This window comes from Macrosteles quadrilineatus, unplaced genomic scaffold (genome assembly GCF_028750875.1).
Source record: "Macrosteles quadrilineatus isolate MER2022 unplaced genomic scaffold, UCM_ALF_1.0 Scaffold_2__2_contigs__length_208266976, whole genome shotgun sequence".
In the NCBI taxonomy this organism is placed as follows: domain Eukaryota; kingdom Metazoa; phylum Arthropoda; class Insecta; order Hemiptera; family Cicadellidae; genus Macrosteles; species Macrosteles quadrilineatus.
The window spans coordinates 72,040,629-72,061,650 of NW_026542595.1; the positions used below are offsets into that span (position 1 = coordinate 72,040,629).

At 37.6% G+C, this 21,022-nt stretch overlaps 1 protein-coding gene across 1 annotated transcript in view; it reads left to right on the forward strand.

Annotated features, from left to right (window-relative positions):
* Positions 1-19,447, forward strand: part of LOC128985882 (uncharacterized) — a 46,267-nt gene extending 26,820 nt beyond the window's left edge. The window contains exons 12-21 of the mRNA XM_054405846.1: positions 143-302; positions 1,189-1,343; positions 2,159-2,334; positions 2,623-2,747; positions 6,613-6,779; positions 9,934-10,018; positions 10,995-11,152; positions 11,917-12,059; positions 13,772-13,873; positions 19,295-19,447. Coding sequence (XP_054261821.1) covers positions 143-302; positions 1,189-1,343; positions 2,159-2,334; positions 2,623-2,747; positions 6,613-6,779; positions 9,934-10,018; positions 10,995-11,152; positions 11,917-12,059; positions 13,772-13,873; positions 19,295-19,396 — 1,373 coding nt within the window. The 3' untranslated portion in view covers positions 19,397-19,447. The remainder of the gene's footprint in view (positions 1-142; positions 303-1,188; positions 1,344-2,158; positions 2,335-2,622; positions 2,748-6,612; positions 6,780-9,933; positions 10,019-10,994; positions 11,153-11,916; positions 12,060-13,771; positions 13,874-19,294) is intronic.
* The last annotated feature ends 1,575 nt before the right edge of the window (positions 19,448-21,022 follow it).

Genomic DNA, 21,022 nt, shown 5'->3' on the forward strand with positions numbered 1-21,022 from the left:
TCTGCAAAATTTACTATCTTTTGCAAATGCTAGTGTATTTATTCTGGATGCAAATTATTGTTATGCTTTCGTCCATATTTGCTATTATTTGGAGAGCTTCTTTTACTACTAAGTTGAACTGTACCTTCTTGCTGATTCTCAGATGTACCCTCCATGGGAAAGCTGTTGGGCTGTTACAAAGATGAGTACCGACCTCGAACACTTGACTTGCATAAAACAGACCTGGAGAAGACCAATAGTCCTCGGAGATGTCTCAACTATTGCCTCGCTCTGGGCTTCATGTTTGCTGGCGTAGAGTACCAGTAAGTGTCATATCTGAGAATTGAAAATCATTTCAGTGGGGACATTCACTGAAAAGAGATAAAAGTTGCATATGATATGTTTTTAAACTTTTGAGTTAAGCTTAGAACTTCTTACGTCGCCTGAGCTTTGGGTTTGGTTACGCATTAGACTCTTAGGTCTGGTGGTGTGTTGTTAAAGTCTTCTGTGCAATGTATCACAAGTGAACGTGCCCAATAAAAATTATTTAAGAAAATCTTGTTTGATTGGTTCATCGTTAACATTGTCTTCACAACCATAGATATATTATCATTGTCACCCGTGATCAAAATAAGAGGAAAACATAAACATCATCAACCTTTTAAGCTCTAATGGCCGATATATCGGACTCAATATTAATGTAACCAAACTTTCACTTACAACTGTCAATGTAAATGCAACTCAACCAAAACGACAGAGAGTTATGCCTTGTGTAGTGTGTACTGGTACTGTAACTTTGGAGTTAGGGTGAGAACTATTACACTACAGGACTACGAGTTCACGTTGTTTAAGAGGGGAGGTTAATTTATCAATCGCTGAGCTTACCAACGCGTTAACTGACCTGGATACAGTGCTGTAGATCGATTACTCAAATCCTGTCTTGTCCTGTCATGAGTTTGCATTTGATCGCAGAAACATTTTGAAAGAATATTGATTGTTGTGTTATCTACACCAAAGGCATATTTTTACGTTTGGAAAGGGTACTTAACGTTTTGAAAAGGAATGGTCGAAACATGACAAAAAAGAAATTTTAAAACCATGAATAACCCTTGAGCCTCACGTTAAGTAGTTAGTAAGAAATAAAATGTATATAGGAATGGGGAGTGAAATCAGGAAAGGCTGTGAGGTTGACAACAAAAATGATTGCAGGAAGGAGTGTTTCTGTGGAAACTCTCGTCCCAATTCCACACTAGACGTGCCAGACAGTGAGTGTGAATCTGTATGTACAGGAGACCCTAGTCAGACATGTGGAGGAGGGTGGCGCGTCGAGGCCTACCGTACTGGCTTTGGCTCCAACTCTGAAGGTATGAGAGTCAGACTCTAGTATAGGATATGACATTAATATATTATACTAAGTAATTATCTGAAATTATTACAATTTAAAAGTAAATATTATCAGCAAACTGACACATACTTTCTCCCATAAGCTTGTAAACTATAATGAGTAACTGAAGGGGAAAATGATGGGGAAAATAACAAAAATTGCAGTAACTTTTGAACCAACACTGTTCCAGCGTTTAGCATTGAGCCAATTTGTTCAGGGTGAAAATAAATATAACAGAATAAATTTTAATCATATCATTCATTAGAGCAGTTTTTGTGAAAATCTGATTTTTCCGCATTTTATATGCTAGATTATTATAAAATACGAAGGACTGGGTACTCTGCTAGTATATATACAAATTTGAACGAATGGTGTTTTTGCCCTCTGGGGACATCAAAATGAAAAAGTAAATTGGTCCCGGGCCTAGGTCTTACCGTGCCACCTTAGGTAATAACTAACTCCCTATAGGGAAATTCGCTAAAGATCACCGCTAAAATAAAAGTTGCCAAAATTTAAAAAAAAAAATGCATGGATTAGTACCCTCACGCCAAATGTCATCAAAATCAAACCATGTGTAGTTTGTAGCCCTGTACACATCAACACACACCCTAGGGGGGACAAAAATAAATATTTCCACTCAAAACTCAAAAACGGTTATTTTCTCCTTAGCCTATACTACAAATGTAAAAAGTTTACATTCACACTGACATTTTATCTAACAACCAATACGGATTTCCACTCATCAAATATTACATCCCACATACACCGCTGTAACCACTCATGTTTGTCTTGCAGATCCTATTCTGCCGCCTTCTGTGGCAACTACCAAGGCACCAGACAAGTGTGAACTGTCCCAAACAGTGGTCAATGGACAGAAGGTTTGCCGTGGCACTCAAGTCTTCTACGACAGCTTCCAGACATCCAGTATCAGTGAACAATGGCAACACATTGTCAAGATTGCTGATGCCCCAGTAAGTTTCTCACTTGTATTGTAATTTTGGTAACTTCCTTTTTACTTTCTCTCCTCTACTTATATATATAACAGTTATATGCTGGAGTTGTTAGGGTTTAAAGGATCCGTTTTTGGTGGGCATATGTTGTTTTTAAATGTCCCTGAACCTTTACTTTTTGTTCAGAGGGACATGAATAAAAAACTAGAGACTATATAAGAGTTGAAATATTGATAAAACTTTGATAAACAGTGAATTTTAACACATGGTTGTGTTGCCACAAATTAATGATACTTTTCTCTTTTTAAGGACTACGAGTTTGTCACCTTCACATCAGATGCTACAAACTCGTACATTAGTGATGGGAAACTAGTGATCAAACCTACCCTGATACCAGACAAGGATGTGAAAGAAGGCACCATCAAAGTAGACGGGTAGGTAGGTATTGTAAGTAAACAATAAGGAAAAGCCTGATACCATAGAGAGAGGATTTAGTTGAGTTAAAAACCATAATAAGTATTAACAGTTGTTATTGATAATAGTCTTCTATATTTGTTCAGGGTGTTTTAGAAATTTGTTTGGAACTACAAAAAAAAAACATATAGAAAATAATATAATGGTTTAATTACCTTCAGTCTCCAGTTCAAAGTAAGTCGATTGCGACCTAGGTTTCAGCACGACGTTGTGCTATCATCAGGCTCCCAGTCGAAAATGTTCAGTCCATTGGACGTCGTTTAGTAAAAACGATATACAGTTCACAAGACACAAACACATACACATTTACCGATCGGTATTTACAAGGGGAGAACGAGTACATTTAGTCAAATCACCGGCCGCGACGAGTGACATCCAAGCTACAACTAGCTAGATAATTCTTGTGGTCTACCTGACCTTTGTACTTTGTATTGTCTCGATCCTTGGCTAATACAGTACAACTTTACTCATTGGAATCAGAGGCAAAATGCTAAGGTATCTCCAACATTTTCTAAAATTCAGGAAAATCAAAACCAAAGTTAACGACACACTCTCAGACGAACTATCAATCTATAGTGGAGTTCCACAAGGCTCCGTTTTGAGCGCAACCCTTTTCAACATTGCACTATATGATATGTTGGTGACCCTACCTGACACAACAGACAGCTGCATCTACGCTGACGACATAACAATTTGGAGCTCTAACAAAGACCCAATGCAAGCAACACAGCAAGTGCAAGTCGCCTTAAACGCCCTAAATGATTGGACAGAAAAGTGGAACATGTCAATCTCTTCAACTAAAACGGAGTGTGCCTTTTTTACGAGAAGATACTCATTAAAACACTTCATGCCAGAACTACAGTGCAAGGGAAAACCGGTACCCTACAACCCACATCCTACACTTCTAGGAATAACGCTGGATCCCAAACTTTTGTGGAAAGACCACATCCAACAGGTTGCAGGACAGTGCACAAAAAGATTAAACCTACTTAAGGCTGTTGCTAGCAGATCATGGGGAGCGGATACTCTTATGCTAAGACAGTTGTTTATCTCGTTTATTAGATCAAAAATGACGTACGGAGTAGAAGTATGGGGCTCTGCAGCAAGAACACACTTAAGTAAATTAAACACAATCCAGAACTCAGCCCTAAGAACTTGCTTAGGATGCCTTAAGACAACCTCAGTGCGAGCAATGGAAATGGAAATAAACATCGAACCTTTGGAAACATTCATCCAGAAAATGATCTGGCACAAGTTCCTTCATATATCTGCTGACCCTACATCAAATCCAGCTCTCAGACCAAACCTACAAGAGGACCATCACAAATCTTCCTTCAATCACCAAACAACTTTAATAACTGTTAATACACCAAACGTAACACCAGTGCCCTACCCAACTGTCAACTCCATCCCGCCATGGAATTTTTGCCCACCAAGGATTGAATTGGACCTCCCTGAAATGACATCCAAGAAAGACTCAATAGAAATACAAAAAGCTGCTGCCCTCGAGATCATCCAGTCAAACTACGAAGATTATTATAAGATCTACACTGATGGATCATTAGACCCTGCAGAATCCAAATCTGGAGCCGGTTACTTTGCGGAACGTTCCAACGAGTCCTTCTTTGTTCCGGCGAATTCATGTTCCAGCACTGACACAGAGCTCCTTGCCATCAACGCAGCGGTTGCCCACTGCATGGTTATTGAAAGCCAAAAGATTTGCATACTCAGCGACTCTAAAAGTGCATTGCAACTACTCAAGCAATATAAACCCTCAAGCTACTACCACAGAATTCAAGAAATCTTTCATCTCCTGAATTTGTCCACAGACAAGGAGATTTGTTTCCAATGGATACCAGGTCATTGTGGACTGCAAGGAAATGAGAAAGCTGATAGGATTGCGAAGGCAGCCACCAACATGCACCCTATTCCATCTAAGGAACTAACCCTTACCAGCTGCATAGCCGCATCTCAAAGACTCTTAACGCAAAAATGGGTAGAGAAGTGGAAAGATGAACCAACTGGTCGCCATCTGTATGACCTGCTCAAGGAACCCAACAATACAGACATTTACAAAAACTTGCCAAGATCTGTGTCAGCATTTGCCTCAAGAGCTAGAACAGGGCATATTGTAACCCAATCATATCTCTTTCGCTTCCAACTCGCTGAGTCACCCCTGTGTCTGGTATGTCAAACGGAAGAGGAAACGTTGCAACACATCCTCCTTCATTGCACTCGCAAGTTGGATATCAGAGATGAGCTGAGGAAGAGACTCCAACCTGACTGTACTCTTGGACGAATCCTAACTGATCCCACCTACTGGAGACTGGCCAACCTTGTATATGAGAGACACCGTGCGGTCGGCATTACCTGAAGCTGGATGCACGTACCAAGAAGTAAGTAAGTAAGTATCCTTGGCTAATAGGATGCGTCAATGTCGCTTGGGTCTCGATTATTTTGTTGAAAATTAAATTGGAGCTGTGGTGGATTAGATCGTTCATTAAGTTGTCGGCATCTTGTTTTAATGACTTGTAGATGTGAAACTCTTCTAATGTATCTAATAAAAAGCCTTTTTTGCAATAGCTGAGAATGGTAACATTTTCGTCCAATTTCCCCGCTCTATGGTCATTTTCGATTATGTGTGTGTCACTGTAATCGAGACTGTGTTCTGTGAAACTGTGTTCGCCAACACATAATCAAAAACGACCATAGAGCGGGGAAATTGGACGAAAATTTTACCATTCTCAGCTATTGCAAAAAAGGCTTTTTATTAGATACATTAGAAGAGTTTCACATCTACAAGTCATTAAAACAAGATGCCGACAACTTAATAAACGATCAAATCCACCACAGCTCCAATTTAATTTTCAACAAAATAATCGAGACCCAAGCGACACTGACGCATCCTATTAGCCAAGGATCAAGACAATACAAAGTACAAAGGTCAGGTAGACCACAAGAATTATCTAGCTAGTTGTGGCTTGGATGTCACTCGTCGCGGCCGGTGATTTGACAAAATGTACTTGTTCTCCCCTTGTAAATACCGATCGGTAAATGTGTATGTGTTTGTGTCTTGTGAACTGTATATAGTTTTTACTAAACGACGTCCAATGGACTGAACATTTTCGACTGGAAGCCTGATGATAGCACAACGTCGTGCTGAAACCTAGGTCGCAATCGACTTACTTTGAACTGGAGACTGAAGGTAATTAAACCATTATATTAGTTATAAACCAGTTCAGGGGCAATTCCACATCTTATGATGTCAAAACTATATAGAAAATGTTCTAAGCAAATTGTTTATTTTACAGAAAAAGATATTGGCAACTTCTTTCAACTTTGCATTGGCACGTCCATAAATGGTGAGAGTGTACGGTATAAATTACTAAGCACGAAGCACGACTAAGCAGAAGGCAATGAGGGAAATTGAAAAAACATTAAAGTTGCATCCGATCTAAGGTTAATATGGTGCATCGTTGACCAGCAATATATACTCCTTGCACAAATGAAGTGTTACCTGTATGCAAGGGTTTTGATCAAACCTTTCACGAACACTAATGTTTACAAACCCAACTTCACTGCACTTTGAAAAAACTGATATTAAGAAAAGCTTCAACACAAAATGGACTTTTTTTTAACTAGGACCCCGAGTCTGGCACTGTTTATCACATGACTTCAGGTTAGGCCTATGGTAGTTGAGACGTTATCACTAAGATACAATCCATTGGTAATTGGTGGAATTTGAACCCGGGACTTCGTGGAAGTTCAGTTCTCTATCACTCGACCAACAAGCTATCTATGACATAAGTTAATTTTGTTGATCAGATGCACTGGACTGGCAGGCACCAGAGAGTGTGGTTTGACAGCCTTCTCCTACAACATTTTGCCACCAGTAAGATCTGCACGGTTACACACCCGCAGCAGCTTCAACTTTCGCTACGGAGTGGTGGAGATCAGAGCCTCACTACCAGCTGGAGACTGGATTGTACCAGGTCATTAAACTTTCTTCTTATTGGTCAAAACAGTGGCGTAACTAGAACATGTCATTGGGGGGGGGGGGGATGGAGGAGCCCCAACACAACAAAATGTTGAAAAATTAGAACTCTAAACTCGCGTTTCCAGGCATTCCAGAGGTGTAATCACGTTCAAAAGTACTCCAAAAATCAACCCAATTGAGGCTGTCTGGCCGGTCAGAATCAGGAAATATCAAGTAACTAAATCATAATCACAACACAACAAACGAACAAATTCATTAAGTTGTTGTTGTAGCCTTCTGAGCTGCACGTGAAGAGACGTATCTACTGAGTTTTTATTATAAATTGATTTAATAGGCTGAAAACGTTATGTATTATTGATCAGTAGACCAACAGTGTGGACATTTGTTGAGACACTTACAAGGTTTAACGGTACTGTTAAACCTTGATGTTAATATATTTGGGAAATTCGTGTAATATAGTTGGGTTAATTCGAGTAATATAGTTGGGAAATCTGTGTAATATAGTTGGGAAATCCATGTAAAATAATGGGGAAATTCAAAGTGTCTGCCCCCAATATTTTTTTCGTGTGACACCCCTGACTGTAGGTAAAATTATCGCGGTGGAAAGAGTGACCCTCCCTAGGCACCATAACCCATCCCCCACCCGCCCATACACCGCGTGTCGTCGCAACGGAAGAATGTTATTGTTTGTTATCACTGCTCACTATGTGACGCCAGCGAGCGGAAATCCCCGATTTTATTCGCAAAGATTATGAAATTACCCGCGACAATTGCTGATTGATCCTCTGTGAACAATGTTCATTATTAAACCATTATGTTACTAAAGCAGTTTTTTTTTGCCTTTGGGGGGGTTCTATCCCCCTCATCCCCCCCCCCTGTAGTTACGCCACCGGTTCAAAACTTGACCCAGCTGCCCTTGATCATTGGGCTTATAAAAAATTATCCTGGCTAATGAACCAGCTGATCTAAGTCGGTAACAAAGAGCTGCCATCTCATTCATTTTTTCTCATCTCTGCCTTACAATACACACCCTGGTGTGTCGGCTTCATAATAATCTAATCTTATCTAAAAAAATTGTTTTGCTGAACCCATTGATCCCCTAAGAATGATCTGACACAAGAGTAATATAACCAAACTTCCACTTACTACCTAAGAGACCATAACCCTACAAAATCGGCAAAAACTTTACTAGTGCTGAAACCTGGGAGTTAAGTTTAGAACAATTTTACTTGAAATTTTGGTTGATGAGTATTCTCAGTGCTAAAGGCCATTCGTTTGATTGGTTGCCAAGTGGTCAAAGGGTTTGTCTCTTAAACAAAATTAGTACAGGAGACCCCCTCTTGACCGACCTCACATTAACCGATAATTGGATTATCCGCCCTTGATTGTAAAATATTAGTTGGTTTAACTGCCGCTTTCTAGGAATCTTGGCATTTCCGCTCCCACCCTGGGCGATGAGAACCATGCGCTTATCCTCACAGGATGTGACTAAGAATAAGTTAACTTGTATTTATCCCAAAAAATTGCATATTGCTAGATTGTCATCATTGTTTGTAGCGCGAGCACATCTGATTTGTTATTTGTGTGGCAAATTTATAAAATTGTAAAGTACGCTACGATTTTATTAACTGATCTTATTGCTAGAGTAAACAAACAAAGCAACTTGTAGGAAGGGCAGGGGAGGGGGGGGGGTTAACGACTCCAAGGTCAAGATAGTTATTGTGACTTGAGCCTCAAGTGAGAGGCTATAAATAAACATCCTGTCTCGTAACAAAATGGTTGCTTAAATCTATAATTTTGAGAAAAAGCTCTGTACTGTATTACAATAGATTTGGAAAGCATGTTCTCTCACTGATTTGAGAAAGCAAAGTGGCCAATTCGCTCATCAGTGAGACAATGTTAACATTGTCTCACCCTAATTACTTTGTCTCACTCCAGATTTGCAACGTGAAGGCACGAAATAGTGAGCGCGTAACATGCAGACAAGGTCGTATACGCGCGAAATACGGCAATTGCTCACTTTGCTCACTAGCTGCACAATAGTTATTTGTGCAACTAGTGAGAAAAGTGAGCAATTGACTCAATCGAGAGAAATCCTTACTCACAAGCCGTAGGCGAGTGAGGAATGGTTTCTCGAGTGAGGCAATTGCACTTTGAACTCGAGTTGCACATTATACTTTTCCTACAGTTACCATAAAACAAATAAATTTGTGAAGAAACATAACCTATTTTTACACAGAAGTGAACTTTTAATATAACATTTAATGTGAAGTGACAAATACAACAGTACAACAGCTGACCAGCTGATTTACAGCCAGTGCTGCCAACGTATTTCACGCGCATACGACGTTGCCTGCATGCACGCACTCACTATTTCGTGCCTTCACGTTGCAAATCTGGAGTGAGACAAAGTAATTAGAGACAATGTTAGAGATTAATTAGAGATGTTAACATTGTTTCACTGATGAGCAAATTGGCCACTTTGCTTTCTCAAATCAGTGAGAGAACATGTACATTGTTAGGTAACTGTAGGAAAATAACTATTTATTGACTCTTGCCTACAACTCTTAATTTATTCCACTGGAAGTATGACTTAACCATGTTTTGTGTTTATTTGTGACTTTTCTATCAATTCAAAAAAAGGAGGTAGGTGCGTAGTTTATTTTACAAATAATGCAACTACGACTTCAAAATAATGATTATATAATTCCAAATGAATAGAACTTCATTATTTTATGTTTTTAGGGATTGCTCGTTTTAAAAGACCTTTTGAGTTATTTGACCTAGGTTATTTGACATTAGGGTCGGTTAAGGGGGTCTACTGTATGTGGCAATGTAGTTGAGGGTGTAAACTGCATCTCAGTCAGGCTATTCAATACTGTATAGCTGTATGACTGTAATTTAGTAGTAGGTATACAATTCTGTGTCAGAGCGGCAGGAGAAGCCTACCTAAAGTAAGGTGGACTTTAAAAGTTGACAAGGTAAGAGAATTTTTAGTAAGTTTAATAAATCAGGTATTTTGTTACTTTATGCTCATCCTTAGTTTGTGTATGCACCAAAAACTTATTCTACCGAACATTTATAATTTAAGCCAATTGTATTTAGATTTTAACCGTACAGTTGTTCTAAAAAATGTCTTTCTTCTTCAGAGCTCTGGTTGGTCCCCAAAGATCAGAGCTATGGGACCAACTACTTGTCCGGCAAAATAAAAATTGCCATGTCTCGGGGAAACAGGTATAAAAACATTTAATTTGACTTAATTTGTTTATTATTAATCATACTTCTAATCTGGAATTGTTGATGCATTCAATGAAGAAACTACATTCAATTAAGAAACTAATTCAATTTGACTAAAAGCTTTCACTATTAATACAACAACTTCTGTATCCAATAGTCAATGCTAAAAGTTAATCTTTAAATTTATTATGTTTTAAAATTAAAAATATGTTTTTTCTCTTACTCTTGATTTGGGGGGAAATGAAGGGAAATATAAATCTTTGACCTCCCATTCTCTCTCTCTACAATAAATTTTATTAAGGATTTAAACATTTTTCCAAAGAAATTTTCCAAGTGAATACAATGCTTCATTGTTTGTCATTCATTGTTTGTTGGGTTTAGTTGTCCTGAATCTGTCAGGAATCCTGAAATTGCCAAGGGTGGATAGTGGAAGGATAGAGGTAACATCTTAAAGTAAATTTAAGGTCGTGAGCCTCACAATCCAAAAATTAAGTAGTAGTATACCAATGTTAAATACTATATGCTGGGAAATTACAAGTAGCTACTGTACTTAAATGATTCATCTAATGTTTGTATAGAACAATTAGTAACTAATAAAATATTGCTTCTACAAAAACACAACATTGTTCACATGATCACTGAAGACAATGTTCATCACCGATTAAATAAAATATTCAGAGATGCAGCGTGTCAGCAAACATTGAATTGAAAGGGTCATTACTGTAATGAGTAAAAATAAATAAAACCACAGTGAAACGAAACAGGAGAGTGATGGACTGTGAAATTGAGGAAGCGATGTCATGGGTGTCAGCCACTTAAAATATATGACTTCTCGTATTTTACCACTCACTTCTTGCTTTGCAGAACATGCATCAGACTCATGTACATTGTACACCAAAGGTTGAAAGAGGCTGCCTACTTTGCACAATCTTTTGTTACTATTTAAATAACAGTTTCATGTTCCTCTTGCAAGGTATCTAACACTCGAGGGCAAGGACCTGGGTTCGTCAGTGTTGGAGAGTGGAGTGCTGGCCGGGCCTGAGAACAACGTGTCCGTTCGGTCTGTGGTCAACAAGATATCAGGCAGCTGGAACAGTGTGGCTCACACCTTCACTCTGGTCTGGACCCCAGGTACAGTGCTCGCCTAACAACCAAAAGACAACTGGTTTAATCCTGTCTAGCCAGTAGCTCATTGATGGTACGACACTAGGTCCAGATACTTGACTGTACTTCATATTGTTTTAGCACAACACAGAGTTGGACTCTCACACCTGCATACTTCTCTGCTTCCCTCATGTTTGTGCGAACAGTGAACTGAGGCTGAGTGAACCAGTATCGTTTAATTTTATACAATAGTTACACTGGTTTTTGCTTTCTCAGTTATTTTAAATTCTTTCTCAAGGTTTAAATACCTGCTATTGGGCAATCCAATCCATTCTATTGCAGTTGCAACTGGTTTCGGATCATTATTGATACATCATCAGGCGGTACAAGGACTTCCTTTCTCATACGAAGAGCGTCAGATTTAACACATAAATAAATATACATTTACACGACACGATACGAACGATGGAAAAACATTTATGGTAGGTAACTGATCAGTTGTAACAGAGGAAGCTAACCCGGCGGTGTTTGAGTCCAGACTGCGGTTGGTCAGTGCAGTAGATGTAAAAATGCACCAAGTTAATGGTATTAATGGAAGACAAACTTCATAAAGGTGCACTGAAAAACTGTTTTATTTTATTAATTATTTGTTGTGGTTTCCAGAGTGGGTTGTATGAACTTGCAGCAGCCCCTTTAATATTGATAAATGAGATCCTACTTTACAACAAATAAAAGATTTGTATCTTGGGATTGAGTAATCATGTAACTTATTAGTTACTCTTTGTTTGCAGATAATCTGTCATTTTACGTTGACGGGCAATCACAGCAAGCACTGCTGCCTCCTAGTGGCCGCCTCTCTGAACTACTGGGTTTACAAAAGTCTGAGGTGGCCTCATGGGAAACCGGCTCTAGACTGGCTCCTTTTGACACTGACGTAATTAAAACCTCACTTAGGAAATACGACTTAGAATACTGGCAGAATTGTTCAATCTGGTTTGATATTACTAAGTAAAGTCAAGTGGCTGATAAAGTTTTTTTTTTCAAAGGGGCAGAGTTCAACTTGTTTGCTATAGAAAATTGTAGTTCACAAAAAAATCATGTGACCTTTTGTGATTACAATTAGCCCCACTAGACTATTTTTTCAGGCAAGCTAGCTGAAATCTATCCGCTTAAAAAAACCTCAATCCTGAAGGAGTGTAATTTAAATTTACCATAGTACAGATGTCAATTTTCTATCTAGTGGTAAGAACAATCAGACTGAAGTTCCATATGATTTATGATCACAAGTGTGAATGGATTCTTTAAAACTAAATGAGTAAATAACATATATTTTGAAAATTAACTTTCTAAAAAAAGACACACATAGCCTACCACTTTGAGCTTTGTTTAAGAGCCAAAATATGAGCTATGGATATGATCTATAAATAAGAAAATAAATTAAACAACAATGATAAAAGAATAAGACTCTCAACACTAAGAAAAAATTTAATAAGGCTCCCTATGGAAATTTGACTTCTTATCGAGGTTTAATACAGAGTAATCTAAATTTATAAAAGGACTATAAGAAGTGAGCCAAATTTTAATGGCTAAAGACTCTTTTGCCAATCCAGTGAAACTATTTTAATCATAATCTGTGATCTAGTTTTCTTGGATTAGGCCGCGGATTTGGAATTTTGGCGTTACAGACACAATGACAGACAAACAAACATACAGAAATTGAGATAAGACTGGTTTTGGCTTTCTTATGGTATAAAACGTAGAAATATCCAAAAACTTTATGATTCTAGGCAATGTAAAACTGTTATTTTAGTGAATTTCCCTATGGACAAGTAGCTATTACCATAGCCCGTAGGTGGCACGGTAAAACCAAGAACCGGGACAGAATTCCTTTTTCATTTTGATGTCCCTGGAGTTCATTTTGGTGTCCAAAAAATGTATATTATATATTTTGGCTTGAAGGTGTAAGGCAATATAAACTTGAATGACTTCGCAAACCACCATGAGGTCGGGGGTTTATGGGTTGAAAATTGGTTTTTCTCATGTTTGATCCACAAAACATAAAATTTCCCAATTTCTCTTTAAACTATTTTAAAGAGATTAACACATTAGCTACCAACTATACTCATCCCTCAGTAACATAGGAGTGTGATGGTCGGTAAGAAATGTTTTAAAAAATAATTTAGTAAATTGAAATGTCTTTTTAGGGTTATTGGTTATGGAGAAAATACAAAAAATTGTAAATTTAAAATTCCCGTGTTGTTCTTAGGGAGAATCAATAAGTTAACCGTAATAAGTTAAGTTAGTAATAAGTTGATCGTTGTAGGTAGTTTGCTTGTTTATGGATATATTTAAATCAAACTTCATTCATTCATTTTATACTCCAAATTTATAAGTAACTTATATTGTATTGCTAAACCTAATGTTATTTAACAGATTTAATTGAAAATCCAATCAGGTAAATGGAAATTCGCTTAGCATGCAGATTTGCTGCGGCGGGGGTATTATTTATATAGATTATGTTTTGTTGCAAGAAGTAGTATCCAACAAAACATAGCAAATCTATTTAGTACTAAACAAATGAAGAACTTTCAACTACCTACCTACTTGTTACTGACGGTGAACAATAAGATCCTGTTTATTCCGCAGTTTTACCTATCACTTGGGCTCTCTGTTGGAGGTTCAAGGACGTTTCCTGATGGAAGTGTCAGTGGAAACAAGGAGAAACCTTGGACCAACTTCAAGCTCAAAGTAAGTGGTTTCAAGTTTATTAAGTTGTTTGATAGCATTTGAACGTATCCAGAGGTTTATAACGTACAGCTTTTAAGAACTGAATGGTAGATAAAAGATATCGATGTTATTGAACAGAGTGGCTAAATTTACTAATGCAAATATAATCTTACATACATACATAGACATATATCCTCTCCCAATCTGGTTATCTCCTAGTCTGGTTTTTTACTAGGCCTCTCCATCTTCTTCTTTCCCTCCACTTTTCCTCTTCCTCCACATACTGCCACTGCACACCTTTTGTCTGGTCTTCCTCTTCGTCTTATTTCGTTCATAAGAAGCTTACTCATTTTTCTGGAGATTCTATCAAAACCATCTAAATCTCAATTTCCCTACTCATTCTCTCAAACTTTCTTCAACTATTCCTCTTCTCAACTCTTCATTTCTATCCAATCTTGTTTTTCCTTTAATACCTCTTACAATAATTTTTGATTAAATTAAAGTTTATCTTAGATCTTTATTTAAATTGGTGTCTACGTTTTTAATTCTATTTTCTTTTGGAGAAAACCTTTCGACCTTGAGGACATTGTCAGCTGCTAGTGTAACGGTCGTATTCCTCTTGGAATACGTACTGTTACTTTGGGTGACGTAGCTCAGGAATGAAACTCAGCACTCGCTTACAAAACCCAACTTTATTAATTACTCAAAACAACACAAAGAACACAGAGATAACTAACAATCAAAAAGGTAGAGTAGACTGGAACTGTATAAATAAGTTAGGAACTTAAACCCCAATTTGGAAAAAGACTCTAAACCCCAATTTTGAAAACCCTTAACATTTTCTTACCTGGACCCAAGGCCAAGGGCCTTGGGCTCCAGCTCCCCCAGCAGGACCCCGTCCTCAGGTGCACCACACAAACACTACACACCAAAACTGACCCCTTGATCAAGTGCACTGGCCTACTTAAAGCAACAGCCTTCAGTAGGTCAGCACAACAAGTTATTGTTTAACAACACTACCAGCCTACTCACACAACATTGCCAAACACTTCCTCTTTACAATATTTGACCCTCCTATTACATCCCCCCATTTCCTCCAGACGATGTCCCCAGCGTCTCAACTACATAGATACATCTACTTAGAGAGAAAAAAAAAATAATAACAACAACTGATAAAAATCTTTTAAAATTGTACCTAAACAAAATTAAAATAAGGTTTAGGAGGGGAAGAACTGACCAACTGTTCGCGGACTTCCTCAGCAGTTGCGTCGATAAAGCCTCCTCGAACAGTCGTTGGTCTTCAGATGTTTGACCACAGCCATGTCTTCTGCGATGTCTCCCACTTCGGTGTCTATAGTCTGTAGTCCATCCAGCACTGCCTTTGCCATTGATTGAGTGTACTGCAGCCTGAAGTTCTCCTCTTCTTAAAAGCCCTTGCCCCCAGCTGCGTTTCCCCAGTTTTTATTGAATTTGACAAAGTCTCTTCCTCCAATCACAATGTTGAAGATAACACGGCAAATCATGAAGTTCTTGTAGCCTTGTCTACAGTTGGTCAGTGGGGATGGGTAAATAGGAAGCCTACACAAACATATAACTCACAAATACAACATAATTATAATTTATAAAAAAAACCCTAGACTTTTAAAGAAATTCTTAAACTCACATTAAGAACAAAACAACCAACATCAAAACAAAAATTATTGAAACTAAGAGAAGTGTTTGGAATGTGTTACCTTAACAAATCATAGGCCTATACGATTAAATAACAAAACATTATATATAATTTCTGATTGGTTTACTTTTAACTCTTCAAGTATGACCTATTTAAAGCATTCGAAACAAGGAATAGTTTAACAGTTGTCTCTCATATCTGGTACTTTGCAATTTAAGTCTGAATCAAAAATAAAATACAACAATATGTCTCCCACTGAAGTCCCTGATACTTAAAAATCTAAAAACCAAAATATATCTCAATAAAATATTTTTGTAATACATAATCCGTCTTGTCTTCAAAATTTTGTGAGACTATTAAATTCACTAAAGGACACTATTATTTCCCAATACAGTTATTTTCGGGGAGTCATGCGATTTATCTATTAACTAACAATACAAAATTATCTCCCGAATCAAATTTGATTTCCCATAGTATCTTTAAAAACACAACCAAAATTGATTACTATTAACAAAAATAGTTAAACAAACATTTCATATCACTCCCTACTTTGCTTCGGTGTTAAAACAAGTGAAACATTTTACTTCAGTAGGCTACATTTTTAAATCACATACTTCAACAACTAAAAAAAATCATTAAAAAAAATGTACTTAAACAATTTCATGTTTATCCTCTCAAAACAAATCGAAAACAAGATTGCTGGAAAAAAAAATGATTTGGGCCCAAATCGTTACAATCTAACCCGTAAGCAAAACCAATTTCCCTTTAAAATATCTCCAACAATCTATCACCTGTAAAAACAAAAATCTGTTCCCAAAATAAAACATTCATGCATTACTGATTTCCCAAAGCAAACTCTAGCATCTGTATTAATAGGTAAACATTGTCACAAAACACGGTCAGCAGTCAGCAAGGTCAGGTCACAGAGAGGCCATTTACACCACGCTCAGCATTCCTCAGCCTACAAACATGCTGAGCTGACTTCTGCCACTGCAACTAAGCCTGTGCAATACCCTGAAATATCAACATGAACACCTACTCTAATCATTAACAGTATTAACCATTTGTAAAAATCCCCATCTGAAAAAAAATATATTACTATCAAATTAAAGTTTAAACTCAAATATATTTCTAAAACAATACACCATAATACACTATGAATAATTAACTATCCCTCATACTACTTCTATAAAATATAATATATTGATCCACCATTCACTGCATCTACTGCGCATAAAGAGCTGAAACAGAATAGTTTGACAACATGTGTCCGCCACATTATTCGCACAATATACACTCTAGAGTAGAAATAGCAGGTCTGCAACCACAGAATCACATCTTCGAGAAACCTGGGAACTACAAGATCCCAGATTCAACACAAATTTAACCAGGCAAATACACACACTTGTGCACAGCAACAACATCTGAAACACACATTACACATGTGCACCCAGCACAGGACCAATAAATACCTTGAGCAGCTAGCACTTAGCATAAAGTAAAAACGTACCTCGTGCACTCAGCACGTAACACAAATTCACCTTGTGCTCCCAGCACATAACAAATGAAAACCCTGTGCATTCAGCACAACACATACCTCGTGCATCCAGCACGCAATGCTTAACAACCATGTGCACTTAGCACATAACGCAAAAACTCTCGTGCTTCCAAACACGATACACAATAAACTCAACGAACACACATCGAACTCACGTGCAACCCACACATGACGCTTAGAACACTCGTGTAACCCAACACGAACACATATCGAACTCACGTGCAACCCGCACATGACGCATAGAACACTCGTGTAACCCAACACGAACACATATCGAACTCACGTGCAACCCGCACATGACGCATAGAACACTTGTGTAACCCAACACGAACACATATCGAACTCACGTGCAACCCGCACATGACGCATAGAACACTCGTGTAACCAAACACGAACACATATCGAACTCACGTGCAACCCGCACATGACGCATAGAACACTCGTGTAACCAAACACGAACACATATCGAACTCACGTGCAACCCGCACATGACGCATAGAACACTTGTGTAACCCAACACGAACACATATCGAACTCACGTGCAACCCGCACATGACGCATAGAACACTCGTGTAACCAAACACGAACACATATCGAACTCACGTGCAACCCGCACATGACGCATAGAACACTCGTGTAACCCAACACGAACACATATCGAACTCACGTGCAACCCGCACATGACGCATAGAACACTCGTGTAACCGAACACGAACACATATTGAACTCATGTGCAACCCGCACATGACGCATAGAACACTTGTGTAACCCAACACGAACACACATCGAACTCACGTGCAACCCACACATGACGCATAGACTCACACAAAATAACACTGAAAAACTTCACATTTACGGCATTCCAGCCCTTCACTGCTGTCCCAAAAACACTGAACCCCCAAATAGAACTGAATAAAAACTGCACCAAAGTGATGATTACAAATAAAAAAAAAAAATATATTAAAAAAAACCAAACTTTTCACATTACTAGAACCCCAAAAATTAAAGCCAATTATTTTTCAAAGAGGTACCAAGATTGAAGTTTTGTAAAAAAAATACAAAACTCCCGGCGCTTCCATCACCTTGTAACGGTCGTATTCCTCTTGTAATACGTACTGTTACTTTGGGTGACGTAGCTCAGGAATGAAACTCAGCACTCGCTTACAAAACCCAACTTTATTAATTACTCAAAACAACACAAAGAACACAGAGATAACTAACAATCAAAAAGGTAGAGTAGACTGGAACTGTATAAATAAGTTAGGAACTTAAACCCCAATTTGGAAAAAGACTCTAAACCCCAATTTTGAAAACCCTTAACATTTTCTTACCTGGACCCAAGGCCAAGGGCCTTGGGCTCCAGCTCCCCCAGCAGGACCCCGTCCTCAGGTGCACCACACAAACACTACACACCAAAACTGACCCCTTGATCAAGTGCACTGGCCTACTTAAAGCAACAGCCTTCAGTAGGTCAGCACAACAAGTTATTGTTTAACAACACTACCAGCCTACTCACACAACATTGCCAAACACTTCCTCTTTACAATATTTGACCCTCCTATTACACTAGTCACACTAGGTTTAAGTGTATCTTGGATTATGTTGGTGTTGTAATAGCTGCATCGGTTAGCCATACATTCGTACACACATTTTTTCATGAAAAGCACTTTACTTTGTAATTTTTGTGTGGTTATGAAATAAATACATATCAAATTTTTTAAATACATTAATTTTAATGATTTGTGCTTTACCGTTTGGTTATTTAACTAGGAGACGAGTTATTATTTATGATTAGATTGTTTTATTTGGCTAAACGAGGTATTAAATGACTGAAATAATAAGAAACAAATTGTAAAGAAAACACAACCTCTATAGTGCACCAGAAGGATATAAAAATAAAATTGGCTTCAGCTGTTCCAAAAAAAGATGAGAAATCTACTAAGGGAGTATACTAAGCTTCGGTTGACGTGCTTGGACCACGAGTCCTCCCCTCTCACAATCATCAATCAATCAAGGGAGTATATTTTATTTAGCTTGTGGTTTGTAAAATAGTAGGCATATACATCTTTATTTCTTATTAAAGGCTTTTGCTTTTTGCCAGATTCCCTAGCTTGGTTGGAGGTCAAGCTGGATTTTGGTTGAGAGGTTTTTATGCCTATTAGTTGAGAGTTAAATTTAATTTATTTTCACATTATTTGTAATATGATTTCAGGCCATGCTGAACTTTTGGCTCAATAAAGAAACTTGGAGGCCAACATGGGAGGAAGATAAATCAAGACTGGTTATTGAATATGTTAAGGTTACAGCTCTGTAATAAACAAAAGCTGTAAATTATTTTACTTTCACACTTTCCTAGTTATCTAATTTTTTGTGTTACCTCAATGCCTAAAATGAAATATCCATATTCTAACTAAGAACTTGAAGAAAACATTATAACAGATTTTTTAATTTACTTTGTAATAGGGAGAAGCCAAGCGTAAAGTGTGCAATTTCAAAACTTAGAACTAAAAAGATTTGATAAATCGTTCAAAGACTCAAAGTTGATTACAACAAGAAAGAAGATTGCACAGCGTTGCACAGTTGACATCATAATGAACTGACATTATGACATTAAGACTCTTATGTCATAATGTCTATTAATATACATATGTATACATATATATACATATAGATTAGTAGGTTTACTAAGACTAACTTGTAGAATTTAATAGTGGTGAATATATCTAATGAAATTATCAACAATGTCGTACTATAACCATATTAATGATAGAACATTGAAAATACTCTTCCAAACTATAAATTGCCAATCAGCCAACAGAATAGATTTAATACCCCCACCGCACCAAACCTGCTGACTAAGCAAACTTACGGTATAACTAAATTCTGCATCAAAAATAAGTTCTAGACCAGTTGTGTAGCCAGGAAAAATCTATTTTCACCATAATATGAGTATAAACTTTAAAAAATTAATTATCTTTATTTTATTTCATGAATCACGATTTTAAACATGATTGTATTGTAACTTGTAACTACTTATGTTTATACAGACTGAAAGGAAAGAACAATCTGAATCATACCATTGAGCATACTATTGAGCATTCTCAATTGTTGTAGTCTATTGTAAAACTGGTGCAAAGCTGTGATTACCACTGTGTAGTGGGACAAAAAGTAAATGATGTAGGCTTATAATAGTCTTTTTTTCCAGTGGTAGGCTATTTCTTTTTTTGCACCACATTTGGATGAGCTGACAAAAACACTATAATATTTAGGCCTACATTTTATCTGTGATTCAATAAATACTCCTCGCAAAAACTGGGTGATTTGGTCATGCTGGAGGATTTCAACCAACATGATACTGATTGGACAGTTACAGATAGTCCAGATTTATCTGCATCAACATGGGCCATTATGGACTTGTCGACTACCTTAAGTCTCAAGCAAATAAATCAGGTCTACAATTATCAGGGTGTCTGTCTGGATCTGGTCTTCTCCTCTGTTGAACGCTCTAAAAGTATGCTGATGAAATTCTTCTACCTGAGGATCACCACCATCCAGCTCTGTCAGTATCCCTTCCCCTACCTTCGATCATCTCTACAGGCCTAACTAATTATTTTTTGAAATTTCAAAAAGTGTAATCTTCCGGTGGTAGGTAAAGTAGTGTAAACAACTTGTGTAAACTACTATAACATCTGATAGTTGTATTGTTATTTTAATGATTTCCTTTGTTTACTTGTTGTTGTTCACAATTTACCATGTGTCGTTAAGAATTTTTGGAGGCTAGTGGCCAACTTGGATAATTTCAAACAGCTGGTGAAGGGTTATCTACCATCCCAAAATATTTTTTTCAAATACAGTAGACTCCCTCTTATCCAGACACCTTTTATCCGGACATCGGTTTAACCGGACTACACTCGGCGGAAATGAAATCTCTTTAACCGGA